This window comes from Coregonus clupeaformis, chromosome 29 (genome assembly GCF_020615455.1).
Source record: "Coregonus clupeaformis isolate EN_2021a chromosome 29, ASM2061545v1, whole genome shotgun sequence".
Lineage (NCBI taxonomy): Eukaryota > Metazoa > Chordata > Actinopteri > Salmoniformes > Salmonidae > Coregonus > Coregonus clupeaformis.
In genome coordinates, this window is record NC_059220.1 from 9,548,747 (window position 1) to 9,574,225 (window position 25,479).

Here is a 25,479-nt window from a genome sequence, read left to right on the forward strand (position 1 = left end):
CAGCAATTTATCTCCTTAAAACTTTACCTTCGTGCTTGTTGATAATGAATGTCCATAACTATCCGCGTAGCCTATAGCATAATCTACAGTTTAGAATTAGAGCAAAGCCAGTGAGGTTTCAGATGATATCATACTCCTCTGGGAGGGATAACTGTAGAACAGAGTGATATAGAGATTCATATTCTAATGACATCCTCTGGTGAGGAATAGTCACTACATTCAGCTCTTACTCAGAGAAAGGGGCGGACTTTGCACCTAAATACAATCATTTCTAATCCAGCCACTGTTACTAAGCACACCCTGATCAATTATACAATGGATTTCATGTGTATATTAGTCATAAAATGTCTTAGCTGTCTATGAATTCAGTTGAAATATGCTGCAGAGTGAGTAAAAGATGGTTGCTGGTTGTCTAGTAGATCTCCATAGTATAGATCTACATAGTACTGTTGCAAAGTCCTTAAAGTGTCTTGGTCAATATAAATCTAACTCTTGTCTTTAGGTCATTACAAGCTTGGAATCATAAGGTTTGTGTGGTTTCATTGTGGGACGTCCTGATCAAGGAAAGACATTTATACGTTGTCCTGTCTCTCTGCCTTTCTATCTCTATGACTTTTTCTCTCTCTCTCTCTATTGGTGTCAGTTGGTTCCCCTGTCTCTCTATTGGTGTCAGTATGTTCCCCTGTCTCTCTCTCTCTATTGGTGTCAGTAGGTTCCCCTGTCTCTCTCTCTCTATTGGTGTCAGTAGGTTCCCCTGTCTCTCTCTCTCTATTGGTGTCAGTAGGTTCCCCTATCTCTCTCTCTCTATTGGTGTCAGTATGTTCCCCTGTCTCTCTCTCTCTATTGGTGTCAGTATGTTCCCCTGTCTCTCTCTCTATATTGGTGTCAGTATGTTCCCCTGTCTCTCTCTCTATTGGTGTCAGTATGTTCCCCTGTTTCTCTCTCTATTGGTGTCAGTATGTTCCCCTGTCTCTCTCTCTATTGGTGTCAGTATGTTCCCCTGTTTCTCTTTCTATTGGTGTCAGTATATTCCCCTGTCTCTCTCTATTGGTGTCAGTATGTTCCCCTATCTCTCTCTCTATTGGTGTCAGTATGTTCCCCTGTCTCTCTCTCTATCGGTGTCAGTATGTTCCCCTATCTCTCTCTCTATTGGTGTCAGTATGTTCCCCTGTTTCTCTCTCTATTGGTGTCAGTATGTTCCCCTGTCTCTCTCTCTATTGGTGTCAGTATGTTCCCCTGTTTCTCTTTCTATTGGTGTCAGTATATTCCCCTGTCTCTCTCTATTGGTGTCAGTATGTTCCCCTATCTCTCTCTCTATTGGTGTCAGTATGTTCCCCTGTCTCTCTCTCTATTGGTGTCAGTATGTTCCCCTATCTCTCTCTCTATTGGTGTCAGTATGTTCCCCTGTTTCTCTCTCTATCGGTGTCAGTATGTTCCCCTATCTCTCTCTCTATTGGTGTCAGTATGTTCCCCTGTTTCTCTTTCTATTGGTGTCAGTATATTCCCCTGTCTCTCTCTATTGGTGTCAGTATGTTCCCCTATCTCTCTCTCTATTGGTGTCAGTATGTTCCCCTGTCTCTCTCTCTATTGGTGTCAGTATGTTCCCCTGTCTCTCTCTCTCTATTGGTGTCAGTATGTTCCCCTGTCTCTCTCTCTGTGTTGGTGTCAGTATGTTCTCCTGTTTCTCTCTGTGTTGTTGTCAGTTGTGTCCCTGTGGTTTATTTTGAGGTCTTATCACAGCTGTTCTATATGTGGGGCAAGAGCCCCCCCCTCCCCCCCCCCCCTCTGTCTCTCTCTCTCTTTCCCTCCTTCTCACGTCTACTTTTCTTTCTCATAGACCCAGGACCTTCTGGTAAGAATCAGTTCAATATCTCGTATGCGTTTTGGGTGATGTAGACTGAAATATTTTCGTGGGTATATGTTGCCTGTTGTCTTGTGGAATTGTAGGGATTGTTTGAAAGTATTCTGGATAAGCTATTTCTTTGGAATGGGTGATAGACTCGTCATATTTGTGAAGTAGTGTACTATTTGTATCACGGAGGACCACTTGTTCTTTGGCATTTTATGAGAATTTGTCAAGTACAATATAGGCCAACTGTTTTTCCTGTTGTCATGTTGTATCAAATTAGTGTTCCGTTCCAAAAGTTTTTATTGGAATGGATTAGGCAGGCTGCTTGGAGGTTGATGTCCTACCACACTGCTCTATCTGAAAGAATAATTAGAAATATATACAAATGCAAAAGTGTCCCATTTTTAGACAAGAAGCTGTTGAATCTAGTATTACAATAGAAATAGATGTTCATTTCTTCTGGGTAAAATGAAACTAACTCTGTTGTGTAGTCACTCTTCTGGGTATTTCAAGTGCTGCTGTTAGTGCCATCAATCCATATACTTCTACAATTTACACCAACAAAAGTGAGGTTTTGAAATAAATAAATAACATGACCATATTAAGAAGTTTCTAAAATAGCATGTGGGCCCAGAACAGGTGGCAAGTGCTCAGACTAATGAGCTCTGTCTGTGAAAGCACTGAGCAGGGGGAAGCGTAGACTGAGTAGAGGCTTTGCACCCTGGCAGCAGACTAATTATATGCACACAAACAGGCCACAGTCAAGAGCTACCACCAGACTTCAATACGCAAACAGACAGTGGAAGTTAATATATTATAAGTTGTGAATCTGATTGACTATGTCATTTAGGGTAATTAAAAACATAGAAATCAAGAGAAAACTGTTTTAATAATATTGGAAAAGATTCTGTTAAAGATTGGATTGACCTTGGCTTGATTGTTTTCCACTTATACAGTAGTATAATAGTAGAAGTATATTACTATACACTGAGTGGACAAAACATTAGGAACGGATCTGAGCGGTAAAATATCTGTGATTTAACACAGACTTTAATAAACATGAGAAGCACAAGGCAGTTCAATAGATATGACACAGCGGAATAAAACACAGACGATACTCTGCAACAGATAATACTATGCACTGAGTATACAAAACATTAAGAACACCTGTTCTTTCCATGACATAGACTGAACAGGTGAATCCAGGTGAAAGCTATGATCCCTTATTGATGTCACTTGTTAAATCCACTTCAATCAGTGTAGACGAAGGAGAGGAGACAGGTTAAAGAAGGACTTTTAAGCCTTGAGACAATTGAGAGATGGATTGTGTATGTGTTCAGAGGGTGAATGGGCAAGACAAAAGATTTAAGTGCCTTTGAACGGGGTATGGTAGTAGGTGCCAGGCACACTGATTTGAGTTTGTCAAGAACTGCAATGCTGCTGGGTTTTTCACGCTCAACAGTTTCCCATGTGTATCAAGAATGGTCCACCACCCAAAGGACATCCAGCCAACTTAACTCAACTGTGGGAAGCATTGGAGTCAACGTTGGCCAGCATCCCTGTGGAACACTTTCAACACCTTATAGAGTCCATGCCCAACGATTTAAGGCTGTTCTGAGGGAAAAGGGGGAGTGCAACTCAATATTAGGAAGGTGTTCCTAATGTTTTGTACACTCAGTGTAAAGCACTGCTTTTATTTCCAAGCATGAGAAACCAATCAGGGGATTTGCATTGTGAGTGTGTGTAATAGGGCATAGTCTCTAGGTTTTGTCTCATTAACTACCATCCTTCATGGAAACGTTGAACTAGAATATAACCATATTAGTTTTAGTCATTCTAATTCTATGCTGTATCATTCTCTCTCAGTGCTAGCCTATCAGAATGGAGACTTGTCAGGTGAGTGGCCAGGGGGAGGGTCAGATGGACCTGACAGAGGACCTGAGCAAGCAGCTAGAGGACATCATCAGTACCTACCAGGAGGCCAGTGAGGAGCCCGCCGAGCAGGAGGAGGTGGAAGAGGAGGTGCTGAAGGAGCAGGTCACTAAGAAGAGCTCCGCCAAGGACCAGAAACTGGAGAAGAAGATGCTGAAAAGCCTTGGTGGGTTGTTGTCTTCTTCTTCTTTGGTTCTATTCATCATCAATAGTTATAGTGTTACAGTGTATCAACAGTTTTAGTGTTATTAACTGTACTGTAACATGATCTCTATTTAGGTAAAGAGGCCATGCTATTGATGCAAAGTTTGAACAAGCTCGGCACTCCAGAGCAGAAACTGGAGGCCATCATCAAGAAACATGCTGAGCTGGTGAGCGAGCGTGCTGATCCATGAGGTAGTGTTGATCCATGCACCAGAGGCAGTGGTGGAAAAAGTACCCAATTGTCATACTTGAGTAAAAGTAAAGATACCTTAATAGAAAATGACTCAAGTAAATGTGAAAAGTCACCCAGTAAAATCCTACTTGAGTAAAAGTCTAGAAGTATTTGGTTTTAAATATACTTAAGTATCAAAAGTAAATGTAATTGCTAAAATATACTTAAATACCAAAAGTAAAAGTATAAATAATTTATAATTCCTTATATTAAGCAAACCAGACAGCACCATTCTTGTTTTTTTTTAATGTAAGGATAGCCAGGGGCACGTTCCAACACTCAGACATCATTTACAAATGAAGCATGGGTTTAGTGAGTCCGCCAGATCAGAGGCAGTAGGGATGACCAGGGATGTTCTCTTGATAAGTGTGTGAATTTGACCATTTCCCTGTCCTGCTAATCATTCAAAATGTAACGAGTACTTTTGGGTGTCAGGGTAAATGTATGGAGAAAAAAGTACATAATTTTCTTTAGGAAGTTAGTAAAGTAAAAGTAGCCAAAAATATAAATAGTAAAGTAAAGTACAGATACCCCATCAAACTACTTAAGTAGTACTTTCAGGTATTTTTACTTAAGTACTTTACACCACTGCCCAGAGGTAGTGTTGATCCATGCCCCAGAGGTAGTGTTGATCCATGCCCCAGAGGTAGTGTTGATCCATGCCCCAGAGGTAGTGTTGATCCATGCCCCAGAGGTAGTGTTGATCCATGCCCCAGAGGTAGTGTTGATCCATGCCCCAGAGGTAGTGTTGATCCATGCCCCAGAGGTAGTGTTGATCCATGCCCCAGAGGTAGTGTTGATCCATGCCCCAGAGGTAGTGTTGATCCATGCCCCAGAGGTAGTGTTGATCCAAGCCCCAGAGGTAGTGTTGATCCATGCCCCAGAGGTAGTGTTGATCCATGCCCCAGAGGTAGTGTTGATCCATGCCCCAGAGGTAGTGTTGATCCATGCCCCAGAGGTAGTGTTGATCCATGCCCCAGAGGTAGTGTTGATCCATGCCCCAGAGGTAGTGTGCTGTGGTGTGTAGAAGGGAACTAGACGTGGTCTTTGCCCATGTACTTTTCCATGACCCTTTCCAAGGCTAATATTTCATATTATTCGTAGTGAAGCATAGATACATGTATCTAACAGGCTGCTAACCAGTTCCATATCGTTGGTCTAGAACAGGGATGGGCAACTTTGATGGGGGTGGGGGCCACAAAAAGTCTGAACTCAGGTTCAACTGCGGCAGGTAGCTTAGTGGGTAAGAGCGTTGTGCCAGTAACCGAAAGGTCGCTGGTTCTAATCCCCGAGCCGACTAGGTGAAAAATCTGTCGATGTGCCCTTAAGCAAGGCACCTAACCCTAATTGCTCCTGTAAGTCGCTCTGGATAAGAGTGTCTGCTAAATGACACAAAAAAATAAAATAAATCATGATGGGCCGCAGTTGCTTGCGGGTCTGTGTACCCACATGTAGAGTTTATATCGTACAATTCTACAAAATGTTCCATGGGGCATAGAGAAAATGTTGCCATTTTAAAGCAAGTTTGTTGAAATTCTACACATTTTGCCATGGGGCAGAGAGAAGATTTAGCAATTTTATAACTCATTTTATGCAATTCTACTTATTTTTACCATGGAGCGGAGAGGAACATCTGCTGTTTTACAACACAGTTCCTGCAATTCTGCACATTTTGCAGTAGGGTGGAGAGAAATGTTTGAAGTTTTTAATGTGATACCTGAATGAGTGACTAACAAAATCAATCAGATTTAGAGAGCTTGCCGCTAGACTAACGTACCAATCTAAAAATTGTGAGCTGACATTGGGGAATTGAGTGACTATCAGTGACTGACATAACAAGAGAGAACTGCTGATGCACAACCACATTTCGAAATTGCACATTGTGCATTCTACTATTCTATTAAAACCTATCCTAGCCAGAAACCGTGGATAGATGGCAGCATTCGCGCAAAACTGAAAGCGTAAACCATTTAACCATGGCAAGGTGACTGGGAATATGGCAGAATACAAACAGTGTAGCTACTCACTCCGCAAGGCAATTAAACTGGCAAAACATCAGTATAGAGACAAAGTGGAGTCGCAATTCAACGGCTCAGACACGAGACGTATGTGGCAGGGTCTGCAGACAATCATAGACTACAAAAGGAAAAGCAGCCACGTCGCCGACACCGACGTCTCACTTCCAGACAAGCTAAACACCTTCTTCGCCCGCTTTGAGGATAACACAGTGCCACCGATGCGGCCCACTACCAAGGACTGTGGGCTCTCCTTCTCCGTGGCCGACGTGAGTAAGACATTTAAGCATGTTAACCCCCGCAAGGCTGCGGGCCCAGATGGCATCCCTAGCCGCATCCTCAGAGCATGCACAGACCAGCTGGCTGGTGTGTTTACGGACATATTCAATCTCTCCCTATCCCAGCCTGCTGTCCCCACATGCTTCAATATGGCCACCATTGTTCCTGTACCTAAGAAAGCAAAGGTAACTGAACTAAATGACTATCGCCCCGTAGCACTCAACTCTATCAGCATGAAGTGCTTTGAGAGGCTAATCAAGGATCATATCACCTCTACCTTACCTATCACCCTAGACCCACTCCAATTTGCTTACCGCCCCAATAGATCCACAGACGATGCAATCGCCATCACACTGCACACTGCCCTATCCCATCAGGACAAGAGGAATACCTATGTAAGAATGCTGTTCATTGACTATAGCTCAGCATTCAACACCATAGTACCCTTCAAGCTCATCACTAAGCTCAGTTCCCTGGGTCTGAACCCAGCCCTGTGCAACTGGGTCCTGGACTTCCTGACGGGCCGACCCCAGGTGGTGAAGGTAGGCAACAACACCTCCACTACGCTGATCCTCAACACTGGGGCCCCACAAGGGTGCGTGCTCAGCCCCCTCCTGTACTCCCTGTTCACCCATGACTGCGTGGCCAAGCACGCCTCCAACTCAATCATCAAGTTTGCAGACGACACAACAGTAGTAGGCTTGATTACCAACAACGACGAGACAGCCTACAGGGAGGAGGTGAGGGCTCTGGGAGTGTGGTGCCAGGAAAATAAAATCTCACTCAACATCAACAAAACAAAGGAGATGATCGTGACTTCAGGAAACAGCAGAGGGTGCACCCCCCTATCCACATCGACGTGACCGCAGTGGAGAAGGTGGAAAGCTTCAAGTTCCTTGGCGTACACATCACTGACAAACTGAAATGGTCCACCCACACAGACAGTGTGGTGAAGAAGGCGCAACAGAGCCTCTTCAACCTCAGGAGGCTGAAGAAATTTGACTTGGCACCTAAAACCCTCACAAACTTTTACAGATGCATAATTGAGAGCATCCTGTCGGGCTGTATCACCGCCTGGTACGGCAACTGCACAGCCCGCAACCGCAGGACTCTCCATAGGATGGTGCGGTCTGCCGAACACATTACCGGGGGCAAACTACCCACCCTCCAGGACACCTACAGCACCTGATGTCACAGGAAGGCCAAAACGATAATCAAGGACATCAACCACCCGAGCCACTGCCTGTTCACCCTGCTATCATCCAGAAGGCGAGGTCAGTACAGGTGCATCAAAGCTGGGACCGAGAGAATGAAAAACAGCTTCTATCTCAAGGTCATCAGACTGTTAAATAGCCATCACTAGCACATTAGAGGCTGCTGCTGCCATTTGAAATCACTGGCCACTTTAAGAAATGGAACACTACTCACTTTAATAATGTTTACATATCTTGCACTACTCATCTCATATGTATATACTGTATTCTATAAGATTCTACTGTATCTTAGTCCATGCCGCTCTGTCATTGCTTGTCCATATATGTATATATTCTTAAATTCCATTCCTTACTTAGATTTGTGTGTATTGGGTATATGTTGTGAAATTGTTAGATATTACTTGTTAGATGTTAGTGCACTGTCGGAGCTAGAAGCACAAACATTTCACTACACCCGCAATAACATCTGTTAAACACGTGTATGTGACAAATACTATTTTATTTTATTTGAACATTAAGTTGAGACCCACGACTGAGTTCCAAATAAATAAAACATTTAATCCGAGGGCTTTCAAAAGGGGGGGCCATTCCTGGTCTATACATATACAGCAGTATTCACTTATTCTACATGGATTTGTGTGTTTGTGTGTGTGTGTGTGTGTGCGCGTGTGCGTGTGTAGCTGGATGAGCACCGGGGCGACCAGAAGCAGCTGAAGGTTCTGCAGAAGAAGCTTCTCCAGGTGATGAAGGAGAAGGACCAGCTCCAGGGTGAACACAGCAGGGCTGTTCTGGCCCGCAGCAAGCTGGAGTCCCTGTGTAGGGAACTGCAGAGACACAATAAGACCCTCAAGGTGAGCCTTTCATTGTAGCATGATATACACCACATGACCAAAAGTATGTGGACACCTGCTCGTCGAACATCTCATTCCAAAATCATGGGCATTAATATGGAGTTGGTCCCCCCTTTTCTTCTATGACAGCCTCCACTCTTCTGTGAAGGCTTTGCACTAGATGTTGGAACATTGCTGCAGGGACTTGCTTCCATTCAGCCACAAGAGCATTAGTGAGGTCGGGCACTGATGTTGGGCGATTAGGCCTGGCTCGCAGTTGGCGTTCCAATTTATCCCAAAGGTGTTCAATGGGGTTGAGGACAGGGCTCTGTGCAGGCCAGTCAAGTTCTTCCACACTGATCTCGACAAACCATTTCTGTATGGACCTCGCTTTGTGCATGGTGGCATTGTCATGCTGAAACAGGAAAGGGCCTTCCCCAAACTGTTGCCACAAAGTTGGAAGCACAGAATCATCTAGAATGTCATTGTATGCTGTAGCGTTAAAATTTCCCGTCACTGGAACTAAGGGGCCATGAAAAGCAGCCCCAGACCTTTATTCCTCCTCCACCAAACTTTACAGTTGGCACTATGCACTCGGGCAAGTAGCATTCTCCGGGCATAAACTACCAGTCAAAAGTTTGGACACACCTATTCATTCAAGGGTTTTTCTTTATTTTTACTATTTTTTATATTGTAGAATAATAGTGAAGACATCAAAACTATTAAATAACACATATGGAATCATGTAGTAACCAAAAAAGTGTTAAACAAATCAAAATATATTGGAGATTTGAGATTCTTCAAATTGCCACCCTTTGCCTTGATGACAGCTTTGCACACTCTTGGCATTCTCTCAACCAGCTTCATGAGATAGTCACCTGGAATGCATTTCAATTAACAGGTGTGCCTTCTTAAAAGTTAATTTGTGGAATTTCTTTCCTTCTTAATGCGTTTGAGCCAATCAGTTGTGTTGTGACAAGGTAGGGGGAGTATACAGAAGATAGCACTATTTGGTAAAATACCAAGTCCATATTATGGCAAGAACAGCTCAAATAAGCAAAGAGAAACAGCAGTCCATCATTACTTTAAGACATGAAGGTTAGTCAATACGGAAAACTTCAAGAACTTTGAAAGTTTATTCAAGTGCAGTCGCAAAAACCATCAAGCGCTATGATGAAACTGGCTCTCATGAGGACCGCTACAGGAATGGAAGACCCAGAGTTACCTCTGCTGCAGAGAATAAGTTCATTAGAGTTCCCAACCTCAGCAATTGCAGCCCAAATAAATGCTTCACAGAGTTCAAGTAACAGACACATCTCAACATCAACTGTTCAGAGGAGACTGCGTGAATCAGGCCTTCATGGTCGAATTGCTGCAAAGAAACCACTACTAAAGGACACCAATAAGAAGAAGATACTTTCTTGGGCCAACAAACACGAGCAATGGACATTAGACATGTGGAAATCTGTCCTTTGGTCTGGTGAGTCCAAATTTGAGATTTTTGGTTCCAACCAAAAAACGCGGTGTGGGTGAACGGATGATCTTCGCATGTGTATTTCCCACCGTAAAGCATGGAGGAGGTGGTGTTATGGTGTGGGGATGCTTTTCTGGTGACACTGTCTGTGATTTATTTAGAATTCAAGGCACGCTTAACCAACATGGCTACCACAGCATTCTGCTGTTTGGGTTTAGTAGGAGTATCATTTGTTTTTCAACAGGACAATGATCCAACACACCTCCAGGCTGTGTAAGGGCTATTTGACCAAGAAGGAGAGTGATGGAGTGCTACATCAGATGACCTGGCCTCCACAATCTCCCGACCTCAATCCAATTGAGATGGTTTGGGATGAGTCGGACCGCATAGTGAATGAAAAACAGCCAACAAGTTGCTCAGCATATGTGGGAACTCCTTCAAAACTGTTGGAAAAGCATTCCAGGTGAAGCTGGTTGAGAGAATGCCAAGAGTGTGCAAAGCTGTCATCAAGGCAAAAGGTGGCAATTTAGAAAATTGTAGAAAATAGTAAAAATAAAGAAAAACCCTTGAATTTGTAGGTGTGTCTAAACATTTGACTGGTACTGTACGCCAAACCCAGTTTGTCCGTCGGACTGCCAGATTGTGAAGCGTGATTCATCACTCCAGTGAACGCATTTCCACTGCTCCAGAGTCCAATGGCGGCGAGCTTTACACCACTCCAGCCGATGCTTGGCATTGCGCATGGTGATCTGATGTGCGGCTGCTTGTGTGCGGCTGCTCGGTAATGGAAATCCATTTCATGAAGCTCCCGACAAACAGTTATTGTGCTGACATTGCTTCCAGAGGCAGTTTGGAACTCGGTAGTGAGTGTTGCAACCGAGGACAGACAATTTTTATGCGCTTCAGCACTCGGCGGTCCCGTTCTGTGAGCTTCTATAGCCTACCACTTCGCGGCTGAGCCGTTGTTGCTCCTAGATGTTTCCACTTCACAATAACAGCACTTACAGTTGACCTGGGCATCTCTAGCAGGAATTACATTTGACGAACTGACTTATTGGAAATGTGGCATCCTATGACGGTGCTATGTTGAAAGTCTCTGAGCTCTTCAGTAAGTCCATTCTACTGCCAATGTTTGTCTATGGAGATTGAATGGCTGTGTGCTCGGTTTGTTATCCTGTTGGAAGGTGAACCTTTGCCCCAGTCTGAGGTCATGAGCGCTCTGGAGCAGGTTTTCATCAAGGCTCTCTCTGTACTTTGCTCCGTTCATCTTACCCTGGATCCTGACTAGAATCCCAGTCCCTGCTGCTGAAAAACATCCCCACAGCATGATGCTGCTACCACCATGCTTCACCGTAGAGATGATGCCAGATTTCCTCCAGACGTAACGCTTGACATTCAGGCCAAAGAGTTCAATCTTGTTCTTGGTCACCTCCCTGACCAAGGCCCTTCTCCCCAGATTGCTCACTTCTTCCATTTAAGAATGATGGCCACTATATTCTTGGGGATCTTCAATGCTGCAGATATTTTTTGGTACCCTTCCCCAGATCTGTGCCTCGACACAATCCTGTCTCGGAGCTCTACGGACAATTCCTTCGACCACATGGCTTGGTTTTTGCTCTGACATGCACTGTCAACTGTAGGACCTTATATAGACAGGTGTGTGCCTTTCCAAATCATATCCAATCAATTGTATTTACCACAAGTGGACTCCAATCAAGTTGTAGAAACATCTCAAGGATGATCAATGGAAACAGGATGCACCTGAACTCAATTCCGAGTCTCATAGCAAAGGGTCTGAATACTTATGTAAATAAGGTATTTCTGTTTTTTTATATTTTAAAAACCTATATTCGCTTTGTCATTATGGGGTATTGTGTGTAGATTGCTGAGGATTTTTATTTAATTTAATACATTTTAGAATAAGGCAACATGTAACATAACAAAAAGTGGAAAATGTCAAGGGGTCTGAATACTTTCCGAATGCACTGTATAGTGTGCCTCAGTATCCATAATTCTCTGTGGTACATGTCCAAGGTGAGACTCTCCTGTCACTGACTAGTACTGCCAACCAGAATTGTATCAAATACTACTTTTAAATACCTGAACAGCTATTGATTTACTTTGCCCTTTACAATAGAACAAATGGAATAGTCTTGAAACTCCAAGCTAAATCAAGCGCACCTCAAACACTTTGACATATTTTTTTGACCCAGGTCTGATGCAACAACCAGTGGCCCTCACTAAGTTAAAATTATATGGCAGGTGTATGGTTAGTATGTGAATACACTGTCTTTGTATTCACACCTTATATGAGTTTGTCTGCGAGTGTAACTATGGCTTTGTTCCAAATGGCACCCTTTTCCCTATGTAGTGCACTACTATTGACCAGAGCCTGGTCAAAGGTAGTGCACTACATAGGGAATAGGGTGCCATTGGGGACAAACCCTAACGGTGCATCATCCTGTATTATGTGATTGTTCAGGAGGAGACCCTCCAGAGGTGCAGGGAGGACGACCTGAAGAGGAAGGATATCACCACTCACTTCCAGAGCACGCTGACGGACATCCAAGCCCAGATCGAGGAACACAGTACCCGCAACACCAAGCTGTGTCAGGAGAACAGCGACCTGGCGGAGAAACTGAAGAGCCTCATCTCCCAGTACGACGCAAGAGAGGCGGTATGGGGCCCTGTTACAGACGTGCTGGAGCTTTTAGGGCACTGTAAACTGAATGTGTTTACTTATATTAACACATGTATTTTATATAGCGTTTTTCATTACAATGATAATCTCAAGGAAGCTTTAAAACAAAACAAATGTTACGATGTTAGTATTAACTAATCTCTTTCTAACATCCGTTGCACACATTTCACATCACGCACAATTCACATCACACACATTTCACAATCACGCACACTTCACATCACTTACACTTCATATCACACACATTTCACATCACACACATTTCACATCATGCACACTTCACATCACACACATTTCACATCACACACACTTCACATCACACACACTTCACATCACGCACACTTCACATCACACACATTTCACATCACACACATTTCACATCACGCACACTTCACATCACACACATTTCACATCACACACACATTTATATTCAATTCAATAGTCAAATGAGATAGAAACCCGTCATTATTGAACACAACAAGCCCATGCAACAATAGGGGTCACTGTGTGACAATCTAAGCTTGCTCCTCCTTGAGTCAAGGGCATGCTCAGTTGTTAATTCGTCTCGTTTCTCAGTATTGTTAATGTCTGATGATTTTTGGCTCTGTTACGGATGTCAAAGTTCACCTTTCAAGTAAAAATGTTACCACTAGGAATTACCACTTGCGAAAGTATTCACCCCCCTTAGCATTTTTCCTATTTTGTTGCCTTACAACCTGGAATTAAAATGGATTTTTGGGGGGTTTGTATCATTTGATTTACACAACATGCCTACCACTTTGAAGAAGCAAAATATTTTTGGGGGTGAAACAAAAAACTGAAAGCTTGAGCGTGCATAACTATTCACCCCCCCAAAGTCAATACTTTGTAGAGCCACCTTTTGCAGCAATTACAGCTGCAAGTCTCTTGGGGTATGTCTCTATAAGCTTGGCACATCTAGCCACTGGAATGTTTGCCCATTCTTCAAGGCAAAACTGCTCCAGCTTCTTCAAGTTGTATGGGTTCCACTGGTGTACAGCAATCTTTAAGTCATACCACAGATTCTCAATTGGATTGAGGTCTGGGCTTTGACTAGGCCATTCCAAGACATTTAAATGTTTCCCCTTAAACCACTCAAATGTTGCTTTAGCAGTATGCTTAGGGTCATTGTCCTGCTGGAAGGTAAACCTCTGTCCCAGTCTCAAATCTCTGGAAGACTGAAACAGGTTTCCCTCAAGAATTTCCCTGTATTTAGCGCCATCCATCATTCCTTCAATTCTGACCAGTTTCCCAGTCCCTGCCGATAAAAACATCCCCACAGCATGATGCTGCCACCAGCATCATGGTGTTCTCGGGGTGATGAGAGGTGTTGGGTTTGCGCCAGACATTGCGTTTTCCTTGATGGCCAAAAAGCTCAATTTTAGTCTCATCTGACCAGAGTACCTTCTTCCATATGTTTGGGGAGTCTCAAATCAAATCAAATCAAATTGTATTGGCCACATGCGCCAAATACAACAGGTGCAGACATTACAGTGAAATGCTTACTTACAGCCCTTAACCAAGAGTGCATTTATTTTTAATAAAAAAGTAAAATAACACAACAACAAAAAAGTGTTGACAAAAAAAGAGCAGAAGTAAAATAAAATAACAGTAGGGAGGCTATATATACAGGGGGGTACCGGTGCAGAGTCAATGTGCGGGGGCACCGGCTAGTTGAGGTAGTTGAAGTAATATGTACATGTGGGTAGAGTTAAAGTGACTATGCATAAATAATTAACAGAGTAGCAGCAGCGTAAAAAGATGGGGTGGGGGGGCAGTGCAAATAGTCCGGGTAGCCATGATTAGCTGTTCAGGAGTCTTATGGCTTGGGGGTAGAAGCTGTTGAGAAGTCTTTTGGACCTAGACTTGGCACTCCAGTACCGTTTGCCGTGCGGTAGCAGAGAGAACAGTCTATGACTAGGGTGGCTGGAGTCTTTGACAATTTTGAGGGCCTTCCTCTGACACCGCCTGGTATAGAGGTCCTGGATGGCAGGAAGCTTGGCCCCAGTGATGTACTGGGCCGTACGCACTACCCTCTGTAGTGCCTTGCGGTCGGAGGCCAAGCAGTTGCCATACCAGGCAGTGATGCAACCAGTCAGGATGCTCTCGATGGTGCAGCTGTAGAATTTTTTGAGGATCTGAGGACCCATGCCAAATCTTTTCAGTCTCCTGAGGGGGAATAGGCTTTGTCGTGCCCTCTTTACGACTGTCTTGGTGTGTTTGGACCATGATAGTTTGTTGGTGATGTGGACACCAAGGAACTTGAAGCTCTCAACCTGTTCCACTACAGCCCTGTCGGTGTAAATGGGGGCGTGCTCTGTCCTCTTTTTTTCCCTGTAGTCCACAATCATCTCCTTTGTCTTGGTCACGTTGAGGGAGAGGTTGTTGTCCTGGCACCACACGGCCAGGTCTCTGACCTCCTCCCTATAGGCTGTCTCATCGTTGTCGGTGATCAGGCCTACCACTGTTGTGTCGTCGGCAAACTTAATGATGGTGTTGGAGTCGTGCCTGGCCATGCAGTCATGGGTGAACAGGGAGTACAGGAGGGGACTGAGCACGCACCCCTGAGGGGCCCCCCGTGTTGAGGATCAGTGTGGCAGATGTGTTGTTACCTACACTTACCACCTGGGGCGGCCCGTCAGGAAGTCCAGGATCCAGTTGCAGAGGGAGGTGTTTAGTCCCAGGATCCTTAGGTTAGTGATGAGCTTAGAGGGCACTATGGTGTTGAATGCTGAGCTGTAGTCAATGAATAGCATTCTCAAGTAGGTGTTCCTCTTGTCCAGGTGGGAAAGGGCAGTGTGGAGTGCAATAGAGATTGCATCATCTGTGGATCTGTTGGGACGGTATGCAAATTGGAGTGGGTCTAGGGTTTCTGGGATAATGCTGTTGATGTGAGCCATGACCAGCCTTTCAAAGCACTTCATGGCTACAGACGTCAGTGCTACGGGTCGGTAGTCATCTAGGCAGGTTATCTTAGAGTCCTTGGGCACGGGGACTATGGTGGTCTGCTTGAAACATGTTGGTATTACAGACTCAGTCAGGGACATGTTGAAAATGTCAGTGAAAAATACCAGCAACAGTGTGTGAAAACCTTGTGAAGACTTACAGAAAACGTTTGACCTGTGTCAATGCCAACAAAGGGTATATAGCAAAGTATTGAGAAACTTTAGTTATTGACCAAATACTTATTTTCCACCATAATTTGCAAATAAATTCATTAAAAATCCTACAATGTGATTTTCTGGAATCTTTTTCCTCATTTTGTCTGTCATAGTTGACGTGTACCTATGATGAAAATTACAGGCCTCTCTCATCTTTTTAAGTGGGAGAACATGCACAATTGGTGGCTGACTAAATACTTTTTTCCCCCACTGTAATTGCGCCAACAGTTGTTGCCTTCTCACCAAGCTGCTTGCCTATTGTCCTGTAGCCCATCCCAGCCTTGTGCAGGTCTACAATTTTATCCCTGATGTCCTTACACAGCTCTCTGGTCTTGGCCATTGTGGAGAGGTTGGAGTCTGTTTGATTGAGTGTGTGGACAGGTGTCTTTTATACAGGTAACGAGTTCAAACAGGTGCAGTTAATACAGGTAATGAGTGGAGAACAGGAGGGCTTCTTAAAGAAAAACTAACAGGTCTGTGAGAGCCAGAATTCTTACTGGTTGCTAGGTGATCAAATACTTACAGTGGGGGAAAAAAGTATTTAGTCAGCCACCAATTGTGCAAGTTCTCCCACTTAAAAAGATGAGAGAGGCCTGTAATTTTCATCATAGGTACACGTCAACTATGACAGACAAAATGAGAAAAAAAATCCAGAAAATCACATTGTAGGATTTTTAATGAATTTATTTGCAAATTATGGTGGAAAATAAGTATTTGGTCAATAACAAAAGTTTCTCAATACTTTGTTATATACCCTTTGTTGGCAATGACACAGGTCAAACGTTTTCTGTAAGTCTTCACAAGGTTTTCACACACTGTTGCTGGTATTTTGGCCCATTCCTCCATGCAGATCTCCTCTAGAGCAGTGATGTTTTGGGGCTGTCGCTGGGCAACACGGACTTTCAACTCCCTTCTATGGGGTTGAGATCTGGAGACTGGCTAGGCCACTCCAGGACCTTGAAATGCTTCTTACGAAGCCACTCCTTCGTTGCCCGGGCGGTGTGTTTGGGATCATTGTCATGCTGAAAGACCCAGCCACGTTTCATCTTCAATGCCCTTGCTGATGGAAGGAGGTTTTCACTCAAAATCTCACGATACATGGCCCCATTCATTCTTTCCTTTACACGGATCAGTCGTCCTGGTCCCTTTGCAGAAAAACAGCCCCAAAGCATGATGTTTCCACCCCCATGCTTCACAGTAGGTATGGTGTTCTTTGGATGCAACTCAGCATTCTTTGTCCTCCAAACACGACGAGTTGAGTTTTTCCAAAAAGTTATATTTCTCCCAATCCTCTTCTGGATCATCCAAATGCACTCTAGCAAACTTCAGACGGGCCTGGACATGTACTGGCTTAAGCAGGGGGACACGTCTTGCACTGCAGGATTTGAGTCCCTGGCGGCGTAGTGTGTTACTGATGGTAGGCTTTGTTACTTTGGTCCCAGCTCTCTGCAGGTCATTCACTAGGTCCCCCCGTGTGGTTCTGGGATTTTTGCTCACCGTTCTTGTGATCATTTTGACCCCACGGGGTGAGATCTTGCGTGGAGCCCCAGATCGAGGGAGATTATCAGTGGTCTTGTATGTCTTCCATTTCCTAATAATTGCTCCCACAGTTGATTTCTTCAAACCAAGCTGCTTACCTATTGCAGATTCAGTCTTCCCAGCCTGGTGCAGGTCTACAATTTTGTTTCTGGTGTCCTTTGACAGCTCTTTGGTCTTGGCCATAGTGGAGTTTGGAGTGTGACTGTTTGAGGTTGTGGACAGTTGTCTTTTATACTGATAACAAGTTCAAACAGGTGCCATTAATACAGGTAACGAGTGGAGGACAGAGGAGCCTCTTAAAGAAGAAGTTACAGGTCTGTGAGAGCCAGAAATCTTGCTTGTTTGTAGGTGACCAAATACTTATTTTCCACCATAATTTGCAAATAAATTCATTAAAAATCCTACAATGTGATTTTCTGGAGAAAAAAAATTGGTGGCTGACTAAATACTTTTTTCCCCCACTGTATGTCATGCAATAAAATGCAAATTAATTACTTAAAAATCATACAATGTGATTTTCTGGATTTTTGTTTTAGATACCGTCTCTCACAGTTGAAGTGTACCTATGATAAAAATTACAGACCTCTACATGCTTTGTAAGTAGGAAAACCTGCAAAATCAGCAGTGTATCAAATACTTGTTCTCCCCACTGTATATACTGAGATCATGTGACAGATCATGTGACACTTAGATTGCACACAGGTGGACTTTATTTAACTAATTATGTGACTTCTGAAGGTAATTGTTTGCACCAGATCTTATTTAGGGGCTTCATAGCAAAGGGGGTGAATACATATGCACGCACCACTTTTCCGTTATTTATTTTATATATTTCTTTGAAACAAGTTTTTTGTTTCTTTTCACTTCACCAATTTGGACTATTTTGTGTATGTCCATTACAAAAAGCAATTTAAATTACAGGTTGTAATGCAACAAAATAGGAAAAACGGTAAGGGGGCTGAATACTTTTGCAAGGCACTGTACCAATGATACAAACTAGCCCTTGCCATTCTTTTACTGTGTTTTTTACGTTGTGTAAAGATGCGTAATGTGTGTCTCAGTGAAAGTGATCCAATCTCCCTCTTGTTACCTCACAGAACCTGGAAAAGGTGTTCAAACATAGAGACCTGCAGCAGAAGTTGTTGGAAACCAAACTGGAACAGGCCAACATGATCATTACAGAGGGAGCTGAGAAGCACAAGAGAGAGAAAGACCACGTAAATTAGCATCTTACAGCACTTGACTGACTTCATAGATTTGACACAATTTAAGATATTTTATTCATACATAATCGTTTAGTATATTTTCTGGTCATATTGACCGTGAGAAGAGTTTAATCACATACAGTATGTTCAGTGTATTCACATACTGCATATTATTAAAGATCAGTGCATGGAATAAGCTACACACATGAAAAAACACCATGGAAAAAATGTTATTCAGTGACAAAGCAAAGAATTCTCAACTGATATATTTTCATTTTACATTTTTTAAAGTTGATAAATAAGGCTGCACAGTCGCAGGTGAAGGTGCAGATTCTGAAAGAACAAGAGGAAGGGATGCAGGCCCAGGTAAATGAAGACTGTCTCTCTATCTCTGTCTGTCTTCCCTCTCTCTCTCTCTCTCTCTCTCTCCTACTCTGTCTCCCCCTCTATCTCTCTCTCTCATTCTCTTGCTCTCGCTGTCTGTCTCCCCTACCCTCTCTCTCTCTCTTTTACATAGTGCTGCGCAAAAGTTCTAATTTCTCCCTCCAGATTTCCATGTACTCCGAAAAGTTTGATGAAATCCAGGGGACTGTGTCAAAGAGCAACGGAGTGTATGCCAGCTTCAGACAGGACATGGAGAAGGTAACCTAAGTCTTACTCTCAGTATATTACTATCTCCTGTAGTGATGACCTTATTTATAATCTTATATGAGACCAATGTTGTTGCCATGGCACAAATACATTCTATTTATTTATACCATGGCATTGTTGAATACTCATTTCTGATTGGCTTGAAGGGCATTCTAGAGCGTGCATTATTTAAGTGATAATGCCAGAGAAGCCGGTGTTTGGAGGAAATATTGGCACGGGTGTTGTTAGGCCCAAGACAAAGTGTAGGGCCAGCAAACCGTGCCAATATATCCTCCAAACACCGGGTTACCAACATATTCAAATAATGATTGACATATTTTCATAAACAACATTATTTTGATAAATTTATTCATACTATTTCATCCTTCCACAAGATATAGTCCCGACACAAATCTAGGGTTGCTACCCAAGCCAGCTGGTCGTTCGTTCTATCGGTTCGGTTGCCAGAGACGCGACCCAGTCGTTCAGTCTTTTTGTTCTGTATCTATGGACGCGACCCAGTCATTCGCTGGCAACGTTCTTATCCCTTGCTCGCTAGCTAGCCAACTACGGCTAACTTAGAAAATATGCTCACTCGTCAGGACACTGTTGTTCAGAGGAGCCAGCCAACAACACAGCTAACACAATCACTTCAAACTGAAGCTGGAAAGATGCAAACTAGCAGCACTTACCTTTTTTCAATTGACATTTCTTTGTATATATCCATAAAAGGGCGGCAGGTATCTTAGTGGGTAAGAGCGTTGTGCCAGTAACCGAAAGTTCACTGGTTCTAATCCCCGAGCCGACTAGGTGAAAAATCTGTCGATGTGCCCTTAAGCAAGGCACTTAACCCTAATTGCTCCTGTAAGTCGCTCTGAATAAGAGCGTCTGCTAAATGACTAAAATGTCAAATGGAAAAATTATGCCAGCTGATTCATGATTTCGGCTGGCTGAGAAACGCTGCCTGCCTGTCTGTCTTGTCCCGACTTCCGACACGTACATTACTATGGGACAGCTGGAGATCGAATTTGAATATTGAAACATGTTGCAAATGTCGGAGAGACAGACAGCAAAATTTATACAAATCTCAGCTGTTTTTACCTAAATGTTAGTCTAAAATAAATGTGACATGATGTCTAGATGCTTTTTATAGTGGAGATAAAGTTTATAAAGTGCCTGGCTGGACTGATGAGACAGTGGATTGCGCAGTCAGATGGAACAGAGTAAATAGGCATTTTAACGTCATAGATTTAGCGGGTGGTAACTTGTGGAATAGACACCGGCTGGAATGCGGTTTTAACCAATCAGCATTCAGGATTAGACCCACCCATTGTATAATACCCTATAAAGCATGGTAGATGCACGGTAGGTGGCTATAGTTCATTCTTACATGTTCTATGTTTGAGCTGCTTTTGAAAGCAATAGTCCCGAATTGAAACATTATTGGCATTGTTGAATTCGATTTTCATAATAGCAAGCTAGGACAGATGGTTTGGTTAGCTAAACTAGCAAGTCTATTTGTTTGGTAACCAAGGCAACTACTGTAGTATCTAGTGAACTTGCTAGCTACTTCAGTGGATGTTTAACACATTTCTACCTGCAAATGAACACATTTCGAGCAGCAAATATGTTCAATTAGAGCCATGGTATAAAAGGGATAATCAACTCGGGGATCTTTGCGTTCTCTGGAAATAATGCAACTCCGTGGAAGGTTAGTTCAACTCAACACACCTTCCACATCGCATAGCCCCTTGTTGATTATCCCTTACTTTTCAATTGAACTGGCATTTTATTTAATGTCTTGTAGATGTCCAAGAAGATGAGGAAGCTGGAGAAAGAGTCTATTCAATGGAAAAGCCGTTTCGAGGGTTGCAACAAGGCTCTTATCGATATGCTCACAGACGTAAGATTCCATACACATTTCTCCCATTTTTTGTTAAACTCAGTGCACTTTTACGTTCACCCTCTATCAAAGACTTGAAAGACAAACAAGCAACAAAGACTTAAATATGACTGTAGCTCTTCTTTGACTCATACTGGAGATAGTGGCTGCATTCCAAATGGCATCCTATTCCCTGGTGCAGTGCAGTACTCTTGACCATAGCCCTATTGGCTATAGACACCATATAGGGAATAGGATGACATTTTGGATGAAGGCTATGATTTATCTTGACGAATCTCACCACGTATCTTTTTACCCCATTCAGAAAACCTTGAAGGAGAAGGAGTTTGAGCTGTTCACCCTGAAGACTCAGAAGCTGGAGAAACTGTGCCGGGCGCTGCAGGAGGAGAGGAACAGTCTCTCTCATAAGCTCCAGGAGGCCAATCCAGCGGCTGCCACCAGTGTAGCGGTGACAAAAGAGAAGGAGAATCCAGAACTACCTGCTGCTGAAAAGCCCAGTGAGACACCCTCTGAAAAGCCCAGTGAGACACCCTCTGAAAAGCCCAGTGAGACACCCTCTGAAAAACCCAGGGCTCCTGAAATCCCTGTTCTTATAGAGACCCCCGCAGTCGTAACTCCTGCTCCTGAAAATCCCGCTCCTGCAACCCCCCTGACCAGAGAGCTGGCCGACTTGAAGGCCCAGAAGGCGCGTCTGCAGGAGATTCAAATGTCCTTCACCCTTTCCAACGTCGTGCCGCCTGAGTTCTTTGACAACGAGGAAGAGGAGGAGACCTCCACAGAGCCACATGGACACACTGAGGCCCCAGAAGCCAGTAGCGAGGCCACCAATGCCCCAGAGAAGAATCACATAGAGGGGTGCAATGGAGACAAGACGACAGAGGAGACCACCAGCCCATCTTCTTCTTCTTCTTCTGCCACAGCAGCTGAAGAAGACGAAGCCCAGGAGCAGAGAGATAGGGATATGGAGTCAGTTGACTAGACTAGGGTCAGTGTAGCTACAGTAGGTTACAGTCAGAGATGGAGACCATGTGATCATAACTTATTTGAATGGGATTTTTAAGAATAAACAATAGAAACGTACTCTTTGTCCTCTTTCAATGACTCAATGATAGAAGAGGAGCTGAGGAGTTGTATCAATGGGAAGCCTAACACTGTATTGATTAGGAGTTGTATATCTTGTATTTCTACTAGTAGTTAATCATTATCCATATGACATGACCCAGGAGACCGAAGCGCTATCTTATGCAAAAGCTTTGACAACTTTTGTTGAAAATGGAAAAGCTCTATTGGAACTCGCTGAGCGGGAGATCACAGAGGGTAGGTTGCATAATCGGCCTACAACATGGACTATAAAATCTACAAATAAAAATACAAGATGAATGATTCATTCCTGTTTAATGTGGACTATGAGTAGAAGGCTATTGAGTTGGCAAATGGCAACAGTAGGTTGAAGTCTAAAGTGCTACAAAAGAGGTTATGACAGTTATTGAAATAAACACACATATCACAGCTGCATGTATTTCATTGATAGGATCTCTACAAGACTACATCAGGAGGAATATCCATATTGAACTGGACCAATCACTAATGGGACTGATTCCAGCAGGGGCAAAGTTATTCACATGGTTCTGTTTTTCATTAGTTAGCAAGTTATGAATCCTTTATAAATAATTTATAATCACTTGTGTGCTGATACCAAATTAAAGACCAGTCTTTCAGGCACTCAAAATACACCTGGAGATCATGATGCAGCTTCTAGCCTACATAGATTCACTGATTATTATTGTACATGAATCATGATTACCAAATATGTTTACAAACAATGAAATCCACTGATTATTATTCACCACCAGCCTGTCTGTGAAGAGGAAAACGGAAGCTGAGGAACTATGGACGAGAAACTACCATTAAGACATACAGTGCAATGGAAAAGTATTCAGACCCCTTGACCTTCTCCACATTTTGTTACATTACAGCCTTATTCTAAAATGGATTAAATAAAAACATTTCCTCATCAATCTACACACAGTAATGACAAAGCGAAAACAGGTTTTTAGAAATTTGTGGAAATGTATTACAAAATATATTTTTTAAATACCTTATTTACATAAGTATTCAGACCCTTTGCCATAAGACTCTAAATTGAGCTCAGGTGCATCCTGTTTCCATTGATCCTCCTTGAGATGTTTCTACAACTTGATTGGAGTCCACATGTGGTAAATTCAATTGATTGGACATGATTTGGAAAGGCACACACCTGTCTATAGAAGGTCCCACAGTTGACAGTGCATGTCAGAGCAAAAACCAAGCCATGAGGTCGAAGGAATTGTCCGTAGAGCTCCGAGACAGGATTGTGTCGAGGCACAGATCTGGGGAAGGGTACCAAAAAATATCTGCAGCATTGAAGGTCCCCAAGAACACAGTGGTCTCCATCATTCTTAAATGGAAGAAGTTCAGAACCACCAAGACTCTTCCTAGAGTTGGCCGCCCGGCCAAAATGAGCAATCAGGGGAGACGGGCCTTGGAGTTTGCGGAAAGGCGCCTAAAGGACTTTGACCATGAGAAACAAGATTCTCTGGTCTGATGAAACCAAGATTGAAATCTTTGGCCTGAATGCCAAGCGTCACGTCTGGAGGAAACCTGGCACCGTCCCTACGGTGAAGCACGGTGGTGGCAGCATCACGCTGTGGGGATGTTTTTCAGCGGCAGGGACTGGGAGACTAGTCAGGATCGAGGGAAAGATGAACAGAGCAAAGTACAGAGAGATTCTTGATGAAAACCTGCTCCAGAGCACTCGGGACCTCAGACTGGGGTGAAGGTTCACCTTCCAATAGGACAAAAACCCTAAGCACACAGCCAAGACAACGCAGGAGGGGCTTCGGGACAAGTCTCTGAATGTCCTTGAGTGGCCCAGTCAGAGTCCGGACTTGAACCCGATCGAACATCTCTGGAGAGACCTGAAAATAGCTGTGCAGCGACGCTCCCCATCCAACCTGACAGAGCTTGAGAGGATCTGCAGAGAAGAATGGGAGAAACTCCCCAAATACAGGTGTGCCAAGCTTGTAGCATCATACTCAAGAAGACTCGAGGCTGTAATCGCTGCCAAAGGTGCTTCAACAAAGTACTGAGTAAAAGGTCTGAACACTTATGTAAATGTGATATTTCAGTTTTTTCTTTTTTTATGTATTTGCAAAAATGTCAAAAAACATGTTTTTGCTTTGTCATTATGGAGTATTGTGTGTAGATTGATGAGAAAAAAAACAATTTAATCAATTTTAAAATAAGGCTGTAATGCAACAACATTTTGAAAAAGTCAAGGGGTCTGAATACTTTCCGAAGGCACTGTATGCACTATGTATCTTATACATACTATATAGTACTATTTCTACTATAAGGAGTCATGTTATGTTGGGGGATTGCATATATACAGCACTGTTGGCTTGAGAGCATCTCCGTAGAAAGTGTTGAGCTTCAACAACATGCTAGCCTATGCTGAATATGCTGTGGCAAATCTGGAGTTCCCTAGATGTCTTCCGTTTATAGAAGATGTTATGTTTCAGGTAACATTACCAGTACATCAAAGCCATCACCGTAAATGTATTTGCTGCAATATTTTACATGCACACCGAAAATATACATTCCTAGTTACAGACATTTTTCAATCAGCTGAAATAGTTGTGTTATGTCATGTACCTTTCTAGTTCTGTTTTCACTTGGCATTTTAGTTCCTTCTGTTTTTACATGTATTTTTCATTGCATTTTTATTTTTTTACATAGCATTTTGGTTCATTCTGTTTTCCATGTGTTTCTCAGTTGGGAGGAGACTTTGTCCTGGATGGCCAGGGGAGGGTGCTGTTCTCTTACTGCTGTTACAGCCCTATAGACAGACCTGCTGTACATACTGACAGCCCTATAGACAGACATGCAGTACATACTGACAGCCCTATAGACAGACCTGCTGTACATACTGACAGCCCTATAGACAGACATGCAGTACATACTGACAGTCCTATAGACAGACATGCAGTACATACTGACAGCCCTATAGACAGACATGCAGTACATACTGACAGTCCTATAGACAGACATGCAGTACATACTGACAGCCCTATAGACAGACATGCAGTACATACTGACAGCCCTATAGACAGACCTGCTGTACATACTGACAGCCCTATAGACAGACCTTCAGTACATACTGACAGCCCTATAGACAGACCTGCAGTACATACTGACAGCCCTATAGACAGACCTGCTGTACATACTGACAGTCCTATAGACAGACATGCAGTA

At 43.3% G+C, this 25,479-nt stretch overlaps 1 protein-coding gene across 1 annotated transcript; it reads left to right on the forward strand.

The window, feature by feature from the left end:
• Positions 1-1,773: 1,773 nt before the first annotated feature.
• On the forward strand, positions 1,774-22,695 carry txlnbb (taxilin beta b). The gene is made up of 10 exons (XM_041854603.2): positions 1,774-1,852; positions 3,716-3,947; positions 4,061-4,152; positions 8,406-8,576; positions 12,512-12,706; positions 18,546-18,665; positions 18,945-19,019; positions 19,203-19,295; positions 21,091-21,186; positions 21,491-22,695. The coding sequence occupies exons 2-10, from the start codon at positions 3,731-3,733 to the stop codon at positions 22,163-22,165; spliced, it is 1,734 nt and encodes a 577-aa protein (XP_041710537.1). The 5' UTR covers positions 1,774-1,852; positions 3,716-3,730; the 3' UTR covers positions 22,166-22,695.
• Positions 22,696-25,479: the final 2,784 nt, after the last annotated feature.